The sequence below is a fragment of the Heloderma suspectum genome, chromosome 6 (genome assembly GCF_057233095.1).
Source record: "Heloderma suspectum isolate Gila_16-S chromosome 6, 16-S_ref, whole genome shotgun sequence".
Classification (NCBI taxonomy): Eukaryota; Metazoa; Chordata; class Lepidosauria; order Squamata; family Helodermatidae; genus Heloderma; species Heloderma suspectum.
The window spans coordinates 127,998,246-128,020,411 of NC_139463.1; the positions used below are offsets into that span (position 1 = coordinate 127,998,246).

Genomic DNA, 22,166 nt, shown 5'->3' on the forward strand with positions numbered 1-22,166 from the left:
CGCCGCCGCCTCCTTAAACGGGCGGATTCTTAGCTCGCGCCGTGACGTCACGCTCCACGAGCGGGGTGACGCGGCGTTTCCCCGCTCCTCCTCCTCTTCCCGTAGTCCCGCCCCTTTCTCCAGACGCCGGTTGATGACGCCTTTGGGCGGCGCCGGCAGCCGCGGCGGTTCCTGAAGGAAAGAGGCGGCGGCGGCGGCGGCGCTGGGAGCCGGGAGCCGAGGCGAGAGAGGCCTCCCTCTCTCCCCCCTCCCGCCCTCTCTCCGCGGCCCCCGCGCTCGGGCTCGCTGCGGCGCACGGTGAGGCGTCCCCGCGCGGGACGGGCCCCTCCCCCCAGCTGGGCCCCCTCGGCCTCCGTAGCCACCTGGGCCCCCTCCCCCCGGACAGGACCTTCCTTGCCCTCCTCCCGCCGCGGGCAGGCTCCCTTCCCATCGCCCTTTGCGGTGGCGGACCCCCAGCCCCCCCCCGGCTGCGTCGGATCCCCGAGGTCCCCCCCTCGATAACCTTTCCAGCCACGCCCCCTTTCCCAGCCGCCCTCTTTGTATTTGGGTTCGCCCCGGCCACGCCCCTTTCCCATCCCCCTCGTCCTCCCCGTATGGGGTCTGCTGGGACCTTCCTCCAACCAAGCAGCCCAAAAGTCCGCGCAGGCCCGTGAGTGGTGCAGTCCATGGCTTGCACGCAGGCATTCTCTCCCCACACGTCTCTGCCAGCCAGCTCCAGCCCCTCAGGAAGGGGTTCAGGTAGGCTGGATGGACCAGTGGTCTGACCCAAGCTTCACGTGTGGGTGCAAAAGTCTGCTTCCCCCATGCTGGGGCCTCGCTCAGGTGGGGGGCAGAGTGGTCCAGCAGCTTCTAGGCACTCAGAAGGTTCAAAATGCCCAGCATCTCTAGCTAAAAGTCTCTGGGTAGCAAATTCTCTCTTTGCCTGAGACCCTGGAGACTGCCATCCATAATAGCCAGGGTGGGCAGATGGTAAACCTGGATCTCTGGGTGATTTGCAGGAGAAAAGCAAGGATTTCTGACTCCCAATTGTTTAATGATAGCAGCAGTAAAATAGCTCCCTGCCTAACTTAAGTTGTGCTGCTGAAATGAAGAGTGATTTTTGGTGTGGAAGGGCTGTAAGCTCTGTTGGGTTCTGGCATTTAGAACAAATTCCTGGGCTCAGAATTCTTAAATTCTAGGTGTATGCCTTCTGCACCAGGCTCAAGTTGATGGACCTCAGGGTTCTAGTAAAAAAGAAGAAAAAAGTAAATTTCACAAGCCTGACATCTGTCCTTTTGTGGAGTAGACAATATTGGGATGGACCAGCTTGTGTGAACACTTGTGAAGACTTCCATCCTTTTCTAGTTACATTTCTTAATAAGATTTTGTTTTCTTCTCTCTTCCAGCCTTCTGCTAGAAGTCTTGCTGGCACAGTTACAGGTTTCCTCTCCCTTCCCCTAACTCACTGCACTCAGCCTTCTGCTTAGAGCCAAGGTTGGGAGAGAGTTGAACTTTCCTCTGCAAATTGGGTTTCAAATCCCCATCCTCCTGCAGAATCCCTGGGGAATCTCAGTGTCTTCATGTACAAAGTAGTGACTTCCATTTTATTGTAGTGGTGGTGAGATTAAAGTGGTTACAAGGTGTATAGGGTATCTAGCCTTGCAGAAAAACTATTAAACTTACAGTCTTATCCTTAAACTTGTACACTTGAACCCATGGCCTTCCACCATCCCTTCTTGGTGACAGTACAAGGAAATAATGAGGTAGTGATCCTCTCATCCAATGAGGCTGTGGAATTAGGAGTTTCCAAACTCCTGTATGCTGAGGGTTGAAGTGATTTTTCCAGCCCTGGCTCAGAGACCATCTTGTTCAACTCTCTGTCCTTCTGCAGAGTTTTCTGCATCTTCATGCTGCAGCCATGCCGTTAGCTCGAGTAAAGCTGCAATCTTGGTAGGTGAATGCTAAACTGTCCCACAGAGTAAATGTAGGGGAAAGCTTCTCCCTGATCCGCCAGGAGTGTCTAATTTAAAAGCAAAGAGATATCAGTGTTGGGAGGTATAAAAAAGAAGTCCCTCATCTCTATTTGAGATGTGAAGAAGAGAAACGCAGGGCTAGGTTTTCTTATTTCCAGGCCACAGCTCAATGTGGGAGGCACACTTGTAAATAGCTTAGCAGGAAAGACCCTCCAGAGGCAAAAGGTGTCTCTTCACTGTTTGTTCCAGAAGGGTTGAAGAACGCTGTGGGTCATCGACACTTCCAAGATGGTTGTGTGGATGCATGGATTGTAGTCCTGGAGGTGTGCGATTCAGCATCCAAAATATATTGGCTTTTGTGGGGCATTGTTAAAAACAAGTTTCTAGTTCTCATGGCTGCAAAGATATACTGTCTGGCAAAATCCTGGAGGCCAAAGTGAGGCTAAACAAGAATTGGAATGGGCCTTACAGCCACCTAAGGATGTTTCTTCAGTGTTTGGTATTCTCCCTCCTCTGGCTGCAAGGCTGAGGGAAGTAGTTTGTGTTATGTTAAATGAGCAAATATTTGGTGAATTGAAACAGCTGTCTGGTCCGTCAACTCTGCTTTCAGGGCATGAAAGTCCCTCCTCCTGAATCCCTCATGGCCAGAACAAAATATTTCTCTGTCTTTCCCGCAGGTGCATTGGTACCATGAAGGAAATCATTGAAGACAAGAAGTATTGGGGGCCATCCCCGGGCCTCCGTGACCCCATGGGGCATCGGGACAAGTTGTGCCGATCTTCTCGGGAATGGGGTGAACCTGAGCACAAGCATGGCGGATGCTTTGAGGGACGCCGGCGCTTGGAGTACACCAAGAAGCAGCCTCCAGGCTGTGCCCCTTTGTCCTCCAGCAGTGATGAGGAAGAAGGAGGGAAGTGGGATCTCTCCTGCATGTCCAGCTGGGGAGTGGCGGGGGGCACGTCTGACCCAGCTCACAACAAAGCTGGCAGGGGGAAGGTGGCCAGAAGCGGCGGGCGAGCCTGGCCGTTTGAGGTGGGAACCAGCTCTCATTTCAGAGGGCGCCCACCACTGCTGGGGAGCGCAAGGCGGCCCTGCCTCCGCCGCCGGCGTCAGCGGGCCCTGCGGGCCTTCCGGATGCTCCTGTATTCTAAGAGCTCTTTCCATTGGAAGCTGTGGGGCAAGATGGCCTGCAAGGGGCGCCGCCGAGGGGGGACAAAGCGGGCCCGGTCCTCCCTGTCCCTTTCCCCTGGCTCCCAGCCTGATGATGATCACCTTCCTGTCTACAAGATGAGCTGCCCCCTAGGGGAGGAGGACTGCCAAGGTGGAGCCAGGCGGAGGCCCTGCCCTGCCCGCTTCAAGCCCCGCCCTTCTGAGCCTCATCTGGACTATGAATTGGATGGGGCCTTTCCCCCAACTTCATCTGCGCCTCAGCCCTCCCGCCTCGGCTTGCTGGGAGCCCTGATGGATGAAGCCTCCCCCTACCCTCAGTATGTGGAGCTGCGGAGGGTCAGTTTTGACAAAGACCCTGGAGCGATGGAGCTGGATGAAGAAGGAGCTGCTGCCATGCTGAAATACCCTGGTGGGGGGGCCCAGGCCTCCCCAAGGACTAGGAAGATTGGAGAGGCAGAGCACAGTCTGGATGGAGCCGGAGGTAAACTTCAAACTGGGTTGCTGCTGCCCTTGAATCCATCTTGGTGTTTATGGTATTGACTAAGAAGTAGGACTGTCATCGGGACAAAGGGGTTTTGTGTGTTTTAATTAATGGGCTCACTCAGCCTTCCCCAACCTGGTGCACCCCAGATGTGATGGGCTGCAAAAAATACAGGCTGTGACAACTGCATTAAATGGCCATGCTGGTTGGGCATGATGGGAGTTGTGGTGCCACATATCTGGAGGGTGCCAGGTTAGTTGAGGAAGGCTGGTCTGTCTCTGAACGGGGGTATTGGTCCTCCGTGCAGGAAGTGGGGCAGCAGCATGGTGAAGAGTGTGAACCAGATGGCCCCTTGTTCAGCTCTGGCCTGGGCTATGAACTCCTGAGGTTGCCCTTAGGCAGGGCTGGAGAGCCTCTTTCAGCCCAAGGGCCAAGTGCAATTTCAGAGGAGCTCTGAGGGCCACATTCCAGGGGTGGGTAGAACTGAAGGCAAAGGGGGTGGGGCTAAAATGCCAGCATATTGCTGCTTAAGAGAGCATTCCTATGGCCCCGAGACAGAGTCGTAGGTGGGGTAGTTAATAGGCTAGTTCTGACTCCTGGATCTGAGGTCGGAGACGGCACTTGGACCCAGGAGCCTGAGCTCCCTGCTCTTTCCCCCTCACAGCCAGTGCAGAGAGAACCGTGCTGGCTGCTTCTCAAGAGGTCGCAAAGGCGACCTCAAGAGTGAAGGGAAAGGGGGCATGCCGGTGGGCAGAGAAGGGACTGGGGAGGCTGCCTTATGCTGTATCTGGAGGTCTCCCTGGCTTCCTTCTCTGCCCCTCTGCGATGCTTCAGCTAGATGGGCGACAAAGTTCGTCTAGCTAAACTGCAGAGCGGGAGGCGCAGCCAAGGCAAGGATCACCTCCGCCCTGTGCTCCACTCTGCACTGGATGCCTGTAAGCTTCCGAGTTCGGAGGCATACAAGTAGCAAGGGCGGATTTGATAGGATTGCACCCTAAAGCTCTTACTGCCAGTAAGTAAGCCTTAGGAGAGGCATTTTAACATCTTAGAATGGGAGAAAAATAGCAACAGTCAGGAAACCAATCGGTTATTGGAGGAAAAGTGGTGGGGCTCGGCAAAGGGTAGATGGCCACCCAGGGGCCCCAGGAGGGCTGGATTGGGGCCCCACCCCTGCCCTTATGCCAGCTGCTTTCTTTCTGCTCCTTCTATGCAATGTTTATTTGTTTGGAAGTACATTCAGGATAGCGCAGAAGAGAGAGAGAGGGAGAGATGTATATCTCAATAAATCCACTGCCTCAAGGCAATTCACAGTTTAAAATGTTGTCAATTAAATTATATGGCATTATCTCAAAGGGGAAGAGTCACTGGGAGGCAAGAGGAGAACAAGCAAACTTAGGTATCGGCTCCTACAGAATGTTACATCATTGCTACAAAGGCCAGATGGAATGGCTGTTGATGGAAGTGGTTCTGGGAGGAGAGGAGCCAAAGGGCCGTTGGTCTCAACCTGGTTGATTGAGGGCCCTGTGCTGTCTGCCCTCCGCAATTGGAAATGCCCAGGGGAAAGGGGTGCTGGCAACATGTTTAGTGGTACAGCCCCTGCTTTGCATGCAAAAGGTCCCAGGTTTGATCCCTGGCAGCATCTCCAGGTAGGGCTGGGTACGACCAACAGCCTGACTTGGTAGAAGGCAGCTTCCCATGTTCCTAATATGAGGGCATGGCAATGCTGCACAGATCGGTGCAAGGCTCTCAAGCCCTCCTCCGTCTCTCGCCCACTTTAGGCCCCCTGGATGCTCTTCCCAATGGCTTTGCCCCCCTCACTCCCGACGGGGACCTCTGCTCCCTCCCCGGAGTCACGGACGCCACCATCCTCATCAGCAACGTCTGTAGCATCGGAGGCCATGTGGCTGAGGAACTCTTCCAAGGCCCCCGCGACAAGGACAGGCTGTTGGATCCTTCTGGAATCAGGCTGGAAGCAGGGAGCCAGCAGGCAGAGTTGGCTGCTGAGGGTGGCCAGGAGAGGCTCGGCGAGAAGGCAGCCCAGCACAGCCCGCTGAGGGAAGAGCACATCACGTGTGTGCACAGTAAGGCCCGTGTGTGTGTGTGTGTGTGTGTGTGCGCGCGTGTTGGGGGGGCAGAGGACCAGGGGGTTCAACCAGCAGCTGTCCCTCTCCTGTGGCAGTTGTGCTCCAGAAAGACTTGTCCAGCCTGGCTGGGAATGATGGGAGTTGATGGGATGCAGTCCACCACCTAGGGCGCACCAGGTTGGGGAGGCTGGACTAGGCTCTCCTAGGGGTATGTGGCTGGATGGGTTCTGAAATTGGGTTTCCATATCTGTTTCCCCCACTTGGCGATGGGCTTTGCGGTGAGGAATAAAAGCCCCTCAGTGAGAGGAGAAGGAGCTTGATATGGGGGTGTTGCGTAACTGGGCAGGCTTTCTCAGGGTTGCAGGCTGCCTAGAAAGGGTCGGGATAGTTTGAGTGCCCTCATTGAGTTTGGTGCCATGGCTATCCCCAGCACATGGGCAGCTCAGGAGAGAGGGGTAAGGAACTCCATGGCTGCCGAGCCAGGCCTACTCAAAATGAGGTTGCGTGCCTCCAGGCTATTTCTCCCTTGTGCTCCCCCATCCCTCTGTCTCAGCTGGGCCCCAGTTCCAACTAAGTCACCCGAAAGAGGCTTGTGTCACTCCAGCTTTCCTCTGTCCTTCCTGTCAGACATCTTGGATGAGTTCCTGCAGACATACGGCAGCCTCATTCCTATCAGTGTGGATGAGGTCGTGGAAAAGCTGGAGGACATCTTCCAACAGGAATTCTCTACACCTCAGAGGTATGGCCTGCCTTTTCTCCCCTCTCCCCAAACCAGCTCCTAACCCAGTGCTCTGTCTCTAGCAGTGACCAGCCATTTGGCCCCTGGGAAGCTTCGACAGGCAGGACAAGGTGGAGAGAGTTGGCAGCTGGTGATTGGAAGTCGACAGGCTCTGGGAGTCGGAAGTCCAGGGTTTTCTGGGCGCTGAAATTGAGTGCGATGGGCTAGTTTGGGTGGGGGGAGGCACAGGCTGCCTGGGCTCCTGCGTCCTCTGGGAAGGGAGTCTGGCCCAATTCCCCGGAAGTGCAGCCCAGGCTCTCTTGACTGAGTTGCCTTTCGGCGCCTGGGACTAGGCTGGGTAGGGGGGATCTTTCTTCTGGTACAGTCGCTTTATATTCATTTATATTCATTCGTTTATATATTCATTATATATCTTATCTTATATATTTATATTTATGTATTTATACTTTATATTACATATTTATATTCATTATATATGTTATATTCATTATATAAAGTAACTTTATATTCATTTATATTCTTTTGGTATAGTCATATTCATTTTCAACCTAGCTTTTCAGGCAAGATGGATCCTGAAGCAGCTTCCAATTAAAATGTGCACAAGAGTCCAGTATAATTAGGGATATATTGGTGTGTGTTGTGGGAAGACCATTTTTCTGGCCCCTCCATGGCAGTTGATTGAGCACAGATTCCACCCTCCTCTTGTAGGCCCCTTCCAACCCTACTATTCTATGACTATTCTATGATTCTCTCCAGAGGGATGGGGCAGGAGGAGCCGCAGACAGATTTAGGGCGTGATTGAAAGTGAGGGAAGTGCTGAAAGCATAGTATTTCAAATGTGTCCAAATTAATGCTTTTCAGATCTGTGCAGGAATGTGGGGTGGGAGCAGGTCAAAATCTTTAGGTACCACTGTTATATTTTTCGTTCAGCCCCTCTGGCTACTTAAGCTGGCCCTATCTTCCCAAACATGAGAGCACTTAATGTGATCTGTTCTGTTTATTTCAGGGGTGGGAGCATCTTTTGGCCCAAGGGCTGAATTCAGTTTTGGAGAAGCTCTTGGGGGCCACATTCCAGTGGTGGGTTGGGCCAGAGTCAAAAGGGGTGGGGAATTTTTTTTTAAACCACCAGCATCTTTTAGGTTGAAGCTCTTCCTGCCAGTCACTCAGCCTTAGGAGAGGCCTTTCAACCTTTTAGAATGGGGGAAAAGCTGCACCAGAGCTGAGAAACCACTGAACGATCGGTGGTTGAGAGAAAGAAAGTGAGTGGGGTGGTCTGGGGAGGCCTGATTGGAATCCCAGGAGGGCTGGATTTGGCCCTTTTAATGTCTTTAGGGGCATGGGGAGAGGTGCAGAACCTCACTGCCTCTGGAAGGAAGATGTCTACATCCCAGGTGCTGGCACAGGGCCACTTGCTTCATGGCCAGGTTTGAACACTCCTGTTTATTTCAGCGCTGAGCCAATGTAGCAAAGGCAGTCTCTCCTCACTGGCTTTCTTTGGGCCCAGCAGGAAAGGCATGGTGAACCAGCTGATTCAGTCCTACCAGCGTATGCCGGGCAATGCCATGGTGCGGACCTTCCGGGTCACCTACAAGCGCCACGTTGTCACCATGGATGACTTGCAGACGCTTTATGGGCCTAATTGGCTCAATGACCAGGTATGCTGTGGAAGGGATCGGGAAAGACATGAAGGCAGGAAAAAATGAACAGCAGCAGCTTTTGCGTGGAGGAAGCGAGATTACTGGAGTGGGCAGAGGGCAGGGGGGCAGTAGAAACTTAAAATATTGCAGTACTGGCGGTAGTATCAGATTACTGCATTGCCTTTCATGATGGTCTGGAAACCTCAGTTATTCCAAATATGGCGGCAGAAGTATTGACTGGAACTGGGCATTATAATCGTATCGTGTCAGGAATCTACCATCTGCACTGGTTCCCAGTTCATTCCAGGCTCAAATCAAATTGCTGGCCTTAACCTATCAAGTGGGGGTAGACAACTTCTGGAGCTTGAGGGGGGGCACATTGGCTCCCCTGGAACCCTGTGGGGACTGTATTCCTCTCCTGCTGCCACCGGAAATGGCTTCTACCAGTGAAATCCCTGCAATGTTCCAGGGAGACATGGCATCCAGGAGTAGCATAGTGCCTAGTTTCCCAGCAGAATCGGGCTCCCAACAGTCTGCCAAAGAACACTTTGCTGAGAGATGGGGTGTGTGAAGGGAACCATCCCTGCATGCTCTGCTTCTCTGCAGAAACAGCGATCCTGCTTGGAAACAGTGTACACGTGTGGGGCAGGGTGGTGTGTGTGCGCCTTGTTTCCCAGCAGAATCATGAAGATTTGGGGGCAGCAGTGGTGGAGGCTTGGGAAGGGGCGGCGGCACACAAATGGTCATGGCAGGCTGTGTGTTCCCGCCCCTGCTGTAAAGCCCTTCATGGCGTAGGACCACACTAGCTGAATGACCGCCTCTTGCCATATTTTCTTACCCATGCCCTGAGATTGTCCTCAGAGGCCCTGCTCCAAGCACCCTCTGAGGTGTGGCAAGGGGTTACTCTTGAGCAGACTTTCTCAGTGGTAACCCCTCAGTTATGGCATGTCCTCCCCAGAGAGGTCCACCTGGCACCTACCCTTTTGTCTTTTCAGTGCCAGGCAAAGGCATTCTTATTCTCACAGACTTTTAAAATTGCTATTTATCCCTGCTGCCCACTGGTATTTTAGAATTTTGTGAATGTTTACAGATCTTTATGTTTTGCTTGGTATGTTTTAGTCTTTGCTAGTTTTAAATTGATTTCTATTGCTTTATTTGATTTTGATCCTATGTATCCCAACCTTTCTGTTTTGTTTGTATTTATGTTATTTTCCCCAAGAGGTAACTGCCATAAGACAACTAATTGAATGAATAACTAGTATGATGAGAGCTAGTTGCTAAGAAACAGAGGTGGCCTTTGGGAACACACCCACCCACCCCTGTTTCTCTCTCTCTTAGCCTAGTGTCTCCATCTGTAATATGGGAATAGTAACACAGGCCTACCTTACAGGGCTATTTTAAGGGTTATTGGGACAATACATGGAAACTGCTTGCAACCAGAGTGGGCATAAGGTAGATTGGGGTCTGCTGGTAAATCTCTGCGTTGAGTTTCAGCTACTGAGGAAGGAGATTTCTGTCTCCCACCTGTTTAATGATAGCAGCAGCAAAAAGGCTTTTTAGTGTGTACTGAATTAGGCTCTTAGAATCCTTAATCTGTAGGAACTCAGATAAAGATTTTCACCTGTCTGCGAAGGTCATCCCAGCACAAGGCTTATGGAGTGTTCAGAAGGTAGCTGGCTCCGCTATTTTTGCACCTGACTTTGGCTGGTGGGCATCGGGGTAAAAAAACAAGTAATGTAAAAGTAGATTGCACCAGCCTGAAGTCTGCTGCCTAGTCAGGTGCATACACTGTGTGTCTATATCAAGATGATAATATTCATGGCTCCTTAACCCAGCCACCTCATTTTTTCACATCTGGGCAGGTAATGAACATGTATGGCGATCTTGTCATGGACACGGTGCCAGAGAAGGTGAGCTTCTGGTCCAAAATTTCTCACTTGACAGGTAGGCAATCAGTCACCTGTATAGGCTGCAAATAGGCTCAAGCGTCTCTCCCTTTGCTGTGCATCCAGTTATGGCTTTGCCAGAAAGTGCTGTCTGTGGGAAAAGGACCACAAGCTAGGTCTAGGTCGAAAAGAGGGAGACTTTCCTCAGCTGGTGGGTCATGAACATCTCATGATATCAGCACCACTCTCTTCGGAATTGCTAAGGGAAGGAGGAGGAAAGTGAGAGAGGAAGGAAGAAGAAAAGGAAAATAGAGGGAATAGGGAGAAAGGCAGATATGTTGGATTAAAAAAAAAATATGTGTGTTCCACTTAAGTTAAAAGTGGATTCCAAATCAGGAAATGTTGAAGACCATTAAGCTAGCTGACCAAAGCAACTGTCATTCTGAGCTATTACCACTTGGTGGCGCTCTCAGAATGGCCATGATGTACCACACTTAACTACTGGTGACTTGCATCCTGAGGTCTAGTGGGCCAGTTTAACTTGGTGTGAGAAGTCGAGCCTTCTCACTTCCTCCTTGATTGGCTTGCCGCTCCTCCCGCACCCCCACTCCAATCCTCCCTGCCTTCAACCCCAGTTCCACTGCCTTCTTTCTTCCAACCAAAACTTTTTTCCCCCCCGCCAGGTACATTTTTTCAACAGTTTTTTCTATGATAAGCTACGAACCAAGGGGTATGAAGGAGTGAAGCGCTGGACCAAAAATGTAAGTTGTTGGCAAGAATCTATGTTGTGATGTACTTGTCTGGGGTGGGGGCGTAGGGATCAGTGAAAGCTGTTGCTGGCTGCTGTGGGTGAATTAGAAGGGAAATGGAAATTATACTATTGCAAGTTTCAATAATTGGACATCAGATTGGCTGCTAGACCCCAATTCTTCTATTTCAATGTTTGAAAAAGCTTTAATAGGAGCACCATTGCGCACTACCTTATGGGAAAATAATTCTTCTAACAAATGAAGCAAAAAGGAATGTTATAATTTCAAATTTGTTAAAAGTGGGATCAGTGTAAGAGGTTATTAAGACCACCTCTTTCATCTTTAAAATCAGTAATAGAGGAATTGGATTCAGATATGAATTTAAATTTTAAAATCTGAAAAGAAAATGATTTGTTTAGATATAAAGAATTCATTTATCATAGTAGTACATTATCTTATTCAGAATTGAAGGAGAAATTAAACGGTATAATGTCCCCTGTGGTTCGAATATTCACAAATTTGTTTGCTCTCAGAATAAACCATCAATTAAGAGTGTTGACATAATTTCCAATTATAATAGGGAAGAATAGGAAGCATTTATTATCTAAATTCTATAACTTAAAATGTTACAGAACCAAAATAGGTTAAAGACTATATATGGTTAAACAGTATATGAGGAAATCTGTGGAACAAAGAACACAACATTTTATTAAGTATGTCAGTCTGAGAAAATAGTTTTAAAGTTAAGTTTAAGTGGTATAAAACTCCAGATAAAATAAATGAGAGTTATTTTGTGAACTGTTGAGATTGCAAGAAACAAAGATTTTTTTTATTATATTTGGTAGGGATATGCTGTGGCAAAAAGGTACTGGAGAGCAATCAATAAAGTAATGGCAAAAATATTAGGGTATAGAAGTCCTTTGGACCCTTTGTATATGTATATTTGTATACATTTGTATAGGGATTTGTATATGAAACACCATAAGGAATTGACATCATACATGGCTTCTGCAGCTAGAATGTGATACGCTAAGAGACTGCAAATGATAGTTGTTGTTGTTGTTGTTCAGTCGTTAAGTCGTGTCCGACTCTTCGTGACCCCATGGACCATAGCACGCCAGGCCTTCCTGTCCTCCGCTCTCTCCCAGAGTGTGCTCAAGTTCATATTCTTTGCATCGGTGATGCTATCTAGCCATCTCATCCTCTGCCGTCCCCTTCTCCTTTTGCCTTCAATCTTTCCCAGCATCAGGGTCTTTTCCAGGGAGTTTTCTCTTTGCATTAGGTGGCCAAAATATTTGAGCTTCAGCTTCAGATTCTGTCCTTCCAATGAGCTGTCAGGGTTGATTTCCTTTAGGATGGACTGATTTGACCTCCTTGCAGTCCAGGGGACTCGTAAGAGACTTCTCCAGCACCACAGTTCGAAAGCATCAATTCTTCGGCGCTCAGCTTCCTTATAGTCCAGCTCTCACAGCCATACATTACTACTGGGAAAACCATAGCTTTGATTATACGGACCTTTGTCGGCAAGGTGACGTCTCTGCTTCTTACTATGCTGTCTAGGTGTGCCATAGCTTTCCTCCCAAGGAGCAAGCGTCTTTTAATTTCATGGCTACAGTCACCGTCTGCGGTGATCTTGGAGCCCAAGAAAGTAAAATCTGTCACTGCTTCCATTTCTTCCCCTTCCATACGCCAGGAAGTGATGGGGCCAGATGCCATGATCTTAGTTCTTTTAATGTTGAGTTTCAAACCAGCTTTTGCACTCTCCTCTTCCACCCTCAACAAGAGGCTCTTTAGATCCTCTTCGCTTTCTGCCATTAGGGTGGTATTGTCTGCGTATTGGAGGTTGTTGATAATTCTCCCGGCAATCTTAATTCTGACCTGTGATTCATCCAACCCGGCGTTTCTCATTATGTACTCTGCATATAAGTTAAATAAGCAGGGTGACAATATACAGCCTTGTCATACTCCTTTCCCAATTTTGAACCAATTGGTTGTTCCATGTCCGGTTCTTACTGTTGCTTCTTGACCCTTGTACAGGTTTCTCAGGAGACAGGTAAGGTGGTCTGGTACTCCCATCTCTTTCAGAATTTGCCACAGTTTGTTGTGATCCACACAATCAAAGGCTTTAGCGTAGTCAATGAAGCAGAAATAGACATTTTTCTGGAATTCTCTTGCTTTCTCCATGATCCAGCGAATGTTGGCGATTTGATCTCTAGTTCCTCTGCCTCTTCGAAACCCCGCTTGTATTTCCGGTAATTCTCGGTTCACATACTGCTGAAGCCTAGCTTGTAGGATTTTGAGCATAACCTTGCTGGCATGTGAAATGAGCGCAATTGTACAGTAGTTTGAACACTCTTTGGCACTGCCCTTCTTTGGAACTGGAATGTAAACTGACCTTTTCCAGTCTTGTGGCCACTGTTGAGTGTTCCAAATTTGTTGGCATATTGAGTGCAGCACTTTAACAGCATCATCTTTTAGGATTTTAAATAGCTCATCTGGAATACTGTCATCTCCGCTAGCTTTGTTGTTAGTAATGCTTCCTAAGGCCCACTTGACTTCACTCTCGAGGATGTCCGGCTCAAGTTCAGTGACCGCACTATCATGGCTATCAGGGACATTAAGATCTTTCCTGTATAGTTCTTCTGTGTATTCCTTCCACCTCTTCTTAATCTCATCTGCTTCTGTTAGGTCCCTGCCTTCTTTGTCCTTTATCATGCCCGTCTTTGCACAAAACGTTCCCTTGAGATCTCCAATTTTCTTGAAGAGATCTCTAGTCTTTCCCATTCTGTTGTTTTCCTCGATTTCTTTTCATTGTTCATGTAAGAAGGCCTTCTTGTCTTTCCTTGCTATTCTCTGGAACTCTGCATTCAGTTGGATATATCTTTCCCCTTTCTCCCCTGCTTTTCGCTTCCCTTCTTTCCTCAGCTACTTGTAAAGCCTCATCAGACAGCCACTTTGCTTTCTTGCACTTCTTTTTCTTTGGGATGGATTTAGTTGGTGCGTCCTGAACAATGTTATGGACCTCCGTCCATAGTTCCTCAGGCACTCTGTCTATCAGGTCTAATCCCTTAAATCTATTCCTCACCTCCATTGTGTATTAATAAGGGATATGATTTAGGTCATACCTGTATGGTTTAGTGGTTTTCCCTACGTTCTTCAATTTAAGCCGAAATTTTGCAACGAGAAGCTCATGATCTGAGCCACAGTCAGCTCCAGGTCTTGTTTTGACTGACTGTATGGAGGTTCTCCATCTTTGGCTGCAAAGGACATAATCAATCTGATTTCGATATTGACCATCTGGTGATGTCCATGTGTAGAGTCGCCTCTTGTGCTGTTGGAAAAGACTGTTTGCTATGATCAGCGTGTTCTCTTGGCAAAACTCTATTAGCCTTTGTCCTGCTTCATTTTGTACACCAAGGCCATGCTTGCCTGTTATCCTGGTGATTTCTTGACTTCCTACTTTAGCATTCCAATCCCCTATGATGAAGAGGACATCTTTTTTTGGTGTTAGTTCTAGAGGGTGTAGTAGGTCTTCATAGAACTGATCAACCTCAGCTTCTTTGTCCTCAGTGGTTGGGGCATAGACTTGAATTACTGTGTTGTTGAATGGTTTGCCTTGGATTTGTACTGAGATCATTCTATTGTTTTTGAGATTGTACCCCAGTACTGCTTTTCCCACCCTTTTGTTGACTATGAGTGCTACTCCATTTCTTCTGAGGGATTCTTGCCCACAGTAGTAGATATAATGGTCACCTGAATTAAATTCGCCCATGCCTGCCCATTTTAGTTCACTGATTCCCAAGATGTCGATGTTCAGTCTTGCCATCTCATGTTTGACCACCTCCAGCTTACCTTGATTCATTGATCTGACATTCCAGGTTCCTAAACAATATTGTTCTTTACAGCATCGGACTTTCTTTTCACCACCAGACACATCCACAGCTGAGTGTCCTTTTGGCTTTGGCCCAGCCGCTTCAGTCTTTCTGGCGCTACTTGGAAATCCCCTCTGGTCTTCCCCAGTAGTATATTGGACACCTTGCGACCTGAGGGGCTCATCTTCCGGCGTCATATCTTTTAGCCTTTTGATAAGTTCCATGGGGTTTTCTTGGCAAGAATACTGGAGTGGGTTGCCATTTCCTTCCCCAGTGGACCACATTTTGTCAGAACTCTCTGCCATGACCTGTCCGTCTTGGGTGGCCCTGCACAGCATAGCTTATGGCTTCACTGAGTTACGCAAGCCCCTTCGCCACAACAAGGCAGTGATCCATGAAGGGGATGCAAATGATACTGTCAATAATAGAATGGGTAGATATAATGTGGGATTTGCCCTCATGGCCAAATGACACGTTATGTTAGGAATACAGACAAAGATAGAATAAATTCATGAAAAACTGGAAAATGCTTTATTGTTTTTTGGTAAAAGAAATAAGACTTGAATATTCAGTTTTGCTTTTTGTTACTGTAAGCTTGTTTTAATTAACAGTAAGAAATGGATAAAGATAAAAACCGTTTTAATTTCTGAAAATGTAACCTAAAATAAGAGTAAGGGGAAAAGGACAACTGGTTTTATTTTTTGTTTTGTTTTTGCTCTCTGCTTACATTGTCCATAGGAATTGTTTCACTTAAAAAAATAATAATAGAAGGGAGATGGAAAGGCTTAACTTCAGAGGTGCCTGGTAGCCATGCCCTAAAACAGCTTTCCCCAACTGTGGCCATGCTGGCTTGAGGGGATTGCAGTCCAACACATCTGGAGGGCACGAGGTTGGGGAAGGCTTCCCTTTAACCTTACTCACAGTCCCACAATGTGTGAAAGGCTGCTGCTTGTTCTGTCCTGCCCTGTCCTGCCCCAGGGCTGAGTCACAGCATGGACATCTGGCTCCGGGGCTCTGTCCAGGGGGAGGATGGGGGGGGGACAAAGGCTGGCTGGGGAGAGGCTGCTGAGTTCCTCTGGTGGCCCCCATAGGTGGACATCTTCAACAAGGAGCTGCTTCTCATCCCGATCCACCTGGAGGTTCACTGGTCTCTGATCTGTGTGGAGGTGAAGCAGAAAAAAATCACATACTTGGACTCCCAGCGCACCCTCAACCGGCGGTGCCCCAAGGTAAAGGGAATGGCCGTTGCTCTCTTCTTGTAAGCTCCACAGTCACTGCATGCTTGAACCAGCCTTCAAACCGGTTTAACTGCTATGGCTTCCTTGGCTGACCACCTCCCAACCCTTGGAGTTCCTTGAAGGGAGAACCCATGACAGCTGACCACAAGTTTGGAGTGGAGAGGTGTGCCCTGGGATAGAGCGGGCTTGACTAGCTGCATTAGAGGGGACTGGGAATTGGACTTCAGGCGCATGTGCGTGCACACACTTGGATGTGATTGTCTCCTCTCCCCACCCCCAGCACATCTGTAGATACCTGCAAGCTGAAGCAGACAAGAAGAATCGTCCAGACTTCAGAGATGGGTGGAAAGGGGTTTTCCAGATGGTGAGTATTGCTCCTCACTCCCTTTACGGTGACAGGGTGACAGGAGGACTGTGTCCTGGTCTTTGCAGCAGGGGGGGACCCAAGAGTGGAGCCCACACTCTCAAGAGCAGAGTCACCTGTCAGCTTACTGCAGATTGGGGTTGGATTTCATCTTGGAGTTGTAACGAGCTCCGAACTTGTCCAGTCTGCACAGCGACCTGCGTCTGCACCATGCTGCCTGTGCTTCAGCCCAGCAGAAGGGCACCGATTCCACAATATGCCATGGAGAGCCATATCTCAATGGAGAAGGCTGGCTTGCCCAGCAGCTCCTCACACATTGTTCTAGGCCAGTTCTAGCAGGCCAGAGAAGGTGCCTGTGGGTCTCCCAGAGGCAAGGTGGGGGAGGCCAAAAGAGAAGGCTCTTGCCTGCCTGCTTCCCCTGTCCAAGATGACTGATTTCCTCCTGCTGCTTGGCTGTAACCTCACATGTCGAATGTTCCCTGTCCTCAGCCTCCTCCCCACTCTATGGAGATGGGGAGAGAAAAGTATGGGATAGAGCAGAGAGTGGTGGGGCGGGGGGAGACCTCAGCCAGCCACACCTCCTTTCCTTCCTCACAGTGGTTTTCCAGCTAAGCCTGAGCACAGCCTTCCCTGACCTGGTGCCCTCCAGGTGCATTGGACCACAGCGTCCATCATTCCCAGCCAGTGATGCTGGCCGAGGAATTCTGGGTGTTGTAGTCCAACACAACTGGAGGGCATCAGGTTGGGGAAGGTTGCCTTAAACAATGCGGATGGCAATACCAGCACAGGGGAAAGATGGGAAAATACAAACTAGCGTCCTGGGCTGACTTGACCAGGAGGTAGGGGAGGGAATTAATTTCTGACCCCCTGAATGGAATCATAGGAATTTGCCTTTTGCCAGGTCAGACCCTTGGCCCACCTGGCCCAGAATTGTCTATTCTGACTGGCAGGGGCCAGGCGAAGGTTGTTCACATCACCTGCACTTGCTCCCTTAAGAGAGGTGGATCAGCTGAACCCAGAAGACTGAGTTCTCCTCCCTCCCCCACTGGGCCAAAACCAGCAGCAGGCATGGTCAAAGCAAGGATTTTGACCTGGATTGGTGCAAATGCAGGATGCTCTGACATTTAGAGAAAATGGCAGGGGGCAGAGCATGGATTTTGGTGGAAGCCTCTTGTAAGGGAGCTGGAAGCGGAAGCTGCTGACCTGGAATGCGGTCCCAGGAGGGGAGGGGTATTCCTTGCCTCGCAGTGGCAGTGCTGGCCGGGGTGGGAGTCGCCCTTCCTCCTGTCTCTGCTGTGGTCTGACCTCTGTTTCATTTCTCCCCTTAGAACATTGCCAGGCAAAACAATGACAGCGATTGTGGAGCTTTTGTCCTGCAGGTGAGGCTGGGGTCTTGACTTTTCAGAACAGCAACAGGCACCTCGCTGTCCCAGAACTCATGTCCTTAGTTCTCCACCCGTCCTTAACATAGACCAGCCTTCTTGGCTGGAGGAGCTGTAGTCCAAGACATCTGGAGGGCACCAGATTGGGGAAGGCTGCAATAGGCATTAATGCTGCCCCAGGTTGGGATTGGGCTGGACATTGGAGTAATTTCCTGTCAATTTTTTAAAGCAAAAGCTCTCTACATTCTCCCCTCAGGGCCTGGTGGTCCTTGAGTAGCCCAGTGGCACCAGGAGCTAGATGGTGGGCAGCTCTTCTTGCTCCGACGGGGGGAGGGAAAGGCAGTCCTTGAAGAATAGGCTGGCACATGGGTGCACAGGGAGGGCCTGATAGAATCTCAGAAGCCATTTGGGGAGCCGGGACAGCAGGAACACTGAGCTTCAGCAAGGAAGGGAGTTAACTTCGGTGCCTCAGATCTAGGCGGGATGTACTTAAATTTGCATGATTGTGGCAGGTTGTTAGAAATCCAGTTTCTCTATGTGGAGAATTTGAATTATTTTGGCACAGAGCGTTTTTATGGAAGAGTTGTGTACACTAAATTTGATTTAAAATATTTAAAGAGAATGTTCTTATGTGTAGCAATTCCTATTCTACCAGAGTTTACACACCTAGTATTGAAAACCCTATCTCTGTATTCATAGGTGTTTTTAACAACCTGAGGGTAGTGCTGGTGTTGAGAGCTCTAAATTCTGTTCCTTAAGAACATAAGATACTGGAGGTAGCTCAGAGCCCTCAGGACTAGTAGCCATTGATAGCCTTCTCCATGAATTTGTCCAACCCACTTTTAAAGCCATCCAAATTGGTGGCCATCACTACTTCCTGTGGTAGCAAATTCCATGGTTTAACTCTGTGCTGTGTGGAGGAGTCCTTCCTTTGATCTGCCCTGAATATCCCACTGATCAGCTTCATGGGATGACCCCGGTGGGTTCTAGTATTATGAGAGGGGGAGAAAATTGTCTCCCTATCCACATTCTTGACACCAGGCATAATTCTGTAGACCTCTCTCATGTCTCCCATTACCCTCCTTTGTTCCAAGCTAAACATCCCAGCTCTTGTAACCTTCTCACATAGGCGAGATGCTCCAGCCCCCTGATCATTTTAGTTGCCCTTTTCTGCAGCTTTTCCAGCTCTACAATATCTTTTTTTAGGTGTGGTGACCAGGTGTGGTTCCTTCCTACACCTGCCCCAGGCGTGGGGTTTCATGTCCACACATTTTGGCTGACTAGCGAAGTCATATTGTGTTGTTGCCACTGAGCTCTCCCCCACCCCTGCAAGCCTCCCATGTACTCTGCTTGTGCAAGCGCAGTGGAGGAGAGATGGGGGCCCGACTCCTATCACACTGGGGCTGAAACGATCCCTCACTGCTTCAGCTTTGCCCCAAGGCTCAGCACTGTGACCCACAACCTCTCCTTGACTCCCTAGTGGGTGTCCTGTGTGGGCTCTGTGCCTTCTCCTGTGGCCATGTGGATTTGCAGGGGCCCAGTTCCCATCCCCATCTGCCTTCAGCCTCCTCAACGTCGAACTGAGCACTGTGGCCTTTTCTCCACCAATCCCAACACCAAAATATTATGGATTTATTTGGACTCTGCTTTAAACTTTTGAGAAAGCAGCGCACATATGGTGTCTGTCTGCCTAATCAGCTGTCTGCTCCTCTGCTGGGTACTTGAGGCTTTTGCCCTTGGCAGGGTGTTGGGTGTCAGCTGTGTATCAGTAAAGCCACATCTAGCTAGAAGGTATACAGACTTCAGCAGGGAGAGAGGAAGTGTGTGTTGCTGATCTCTTCTTTTTTTCCCTTCTCTCTCTTTTGCGTAGTATTCCAAATTCCTGGCTCTGGGCCTGCCCTTCACATTCACGCAGCAAGACATGCCGAAACTCCGCCGACAGATGTACAAGGAGCTGTGCCACTGCGAGCTGATTGCGTGACAGCCTCCACACACTCAGACACACACATCCGCTGCCTTGGACAGATGATACACTACTCCCCCTTCCCACAGCTGGGAGCAGCACCCCCAAAGCTCTTCCTCACCTTGTTGGGGTGCAGGCTCAGATGCCATCAGATTTGGGGTGTATACAAGGGGACTCTTAGGTCACGAACTCTGAGGTTTGACAACCGGACTCATGGGGGGGGGATTTTTTTTATCCAAGTCCCCCCCCCCCTTTCTTCTCTTCCTGGTCTTTTTTGTTTTGTTTTGTTCATATTTAAACCCAACATAGGGTGGCATTTCTCTAGGTTGGTTATTTTGGGATGTGGGGTGGGATTGGGGGTGGGTGGGTTATATGCCTAACATGTTCTCTGCAAATACTCCACTCCAGATCTGAGAGAGAGGGCATCAAGTCCTAAAATAGGGACCAGGAAGGGAGGGGGAGGAATAGACTACACCCCCCCACACACTTCTCCCTCTACTTTATCACCCTGTTGGTTACTTGTGTTAGTGGATAATGTATGTTTTTTTTTTTTCCCAAAAGGGGAAGGAGTTGGAAAAGGGGCAAGGGACAGTGAGTGGGGGTGGGGGGGTGGGGACAGGTTTATACACTGGGGCCGAGATAACTGAAACAAGCATTTTTTTATACGATGGCTACCATTGTGGGTAATTAAAAAAAATTCTTTGGAGAAGCATGCAAGTGCAGATGAATTTCCTGCCTCCCCTCCCTGTGTCTTCTACAAAGCCATGCAAGGGAGTTCTGTGTATTCTCACTGGCCCAAGCAAGCACACAGAGTATGTGTCCCACAACCTAGATCTGTCTTTGGTGAAAATAGAGCAAGTCCCTCACCCTTCTGCTTGCAAAAGATGGGCTTCCTCCGGATTGTGGAGGGCACTACTTGGGTCTTCCTCATGGGCCCTCTGTACCCTGCCCATATACATGGATAACATCCTTGTTCCTCTCTGGCAAGCAGCATAGCACAAAAATATATTTTTTAAATTGGTTACAGAAATGGGGTTTCCTTGAGATGGGATTTGTGATCTTTGGGGCAAGGGGCAAATGCTTATCCTTAGCAGGCCCTGATTTCCTCTGGTTGACTGTAGTAGCATTGGTCATCTTTAGCACAGTATGGCCTACCTGTAGTTGTAGCCCCCTCTACCTGTTGTTGTCATACACCCTCCTTCGAAACACATTCATAGATGCGTTTTGGAAGAAAGCCAGGTGCTCTAATACACAATATGAAGGACTTCTTCACACAGTGCACAGTTAAAGTGGCATTTGCTGCCACAAGCTGCAGTAATGGCCAACAACTTGAATTACTTTAAAAGGGGACTGGAGACATTCCTGGAGGCCAAGGCTATCCATGGCTACTGGTCTCGATGGCTGTATTACCTCTAGTATCAGAGGCAGTGAGCCTTTGTGTGCCAATTGCTGGGGCACCCGAGCAGGATGGTGCTGTTGCACTCGCATCCAGCTTGTGGGCTCCCAGTTGGGGCATGTGTTTGGCCACTGTGTGTGAACAGGATGATGGACTACCTAGAGAGGCCTTTGGTTCGCTGCAGCGTGTCTCTTCCTATGTTGTTAGGGCTTCCTTTCTGGAAGCTTCTGGCCCAAAACAGACTTCAGGGTTTGCTGGAATCAACTCAGCTTCTGCTTCCTATTGCCTCTCCCATCTCCTTTCTCTGTGCTTGGCCAACTACATAGACTCACATATTGTGTCTCCTTATGGTCCTGTACACGTGCAATCATGTAAAGTGGGATGGGGGGCAATTTGTAGCCCTCCAGATACTTTGGCCTACAACTCCCATCATCCCTCACTGCTGGCTGTGCTGGCTAGGCCTAGTGGGAGCTGTAGCTCAAAGCACCTGGAGGCCCACACATTGCCTACCCCTAATGTAAGGGCCCTTGAGATGATTTGCCTCGCCTTACCCAAAATGTGAGAGTAACAGTGAGGCTGAGGGCTTGCTTCAGTAGCACCTCTGGGTTCTGAACTAGAACCCAGGTCATGTGCCCAGAAGTGATTTCAGTTGCTAGAGGGGAAAACGGCCTTGTGAAGGGATCCCTAGGGCAGCCTTCCCAAACCTGGCACACTTTACATGTGTTGGACTGCAACTCCCATCATTCCCAGCCAATATGGCTAATATGGTCCTTTCCCAAGAGCATTCTCCTCACGTGGATGGCTCATATACATAGTTAAAAACATATAAAAACAAATACAAATAATTTCTTTACTATTACATGACTAAAGCAACGATCTACTACATTTTACAGGCCAGTATAACAAGTCAGATGTAATAACTTAGAACTTCAAACAATTAAAATATCCACCCCACTATCTTAACTAAAAAAAAAAAGAACAAAAAGCTTTTCAGGGCCCATTTAAAACCTGGTAAAGTTGATGGACAGCTTGATGAAAGTGTTGACCCAGTATGTGGCTGCTGTGAAAAAGGCAAATTCCATATTAGACATAAATTAGGAAAGGAAAATAAAACTGCCAAGATCACTCTTCCTATAAAAAAAACTATGGTGTGACCACACTTGGAGTACTGTGTGTAGTTCTAGTCACCGCACCTAAAAAAGGATATTGTAGAGTTGCAAAAAGTGCAACTAAAACGATCAAGGGGCTGAAGC

At 49.1% G+C, this 22,166-nt stretch overlaps 1 protein-coding gene across 1 annotated transcript; it reads left to right on the plus strand.

Moving 5' to 3' along the window:
* The first annotated feature begins 157 nt into the window (after positions 1-157).
* On the plus strand, positions 158-21,922 carry SENP3 (SUMO specific peptidase 3). Its single transcript, XM_084806778.1, has 11 exons — positions 158-297; positions 2,630-3,603; positions 5,382-5,684; positions 6,315-6,426; positions 7,934-8,081; positions 9,926-9,973; positions 10,633-10,710; positions 15,662-15,799; positions 16,089-16,172; positions 17,501-17,551; positions 19,425-21,922. The coding sequence occupies exons 2-11, from the start codon at positions 2,643-2,645 to the stop codon at positions 19,533-19,535; spliced, it is 2,034 nt and encodes a 677-aa protein (XP_084662904.1). The 5' UTR covers positions 158-297; positions 2,630-2,642; the 3' UTR covers positions 19,536-21,922.
* The last annotated feature ends 244 nt before the right edge of the window (positions 21,923-22,166 follow it).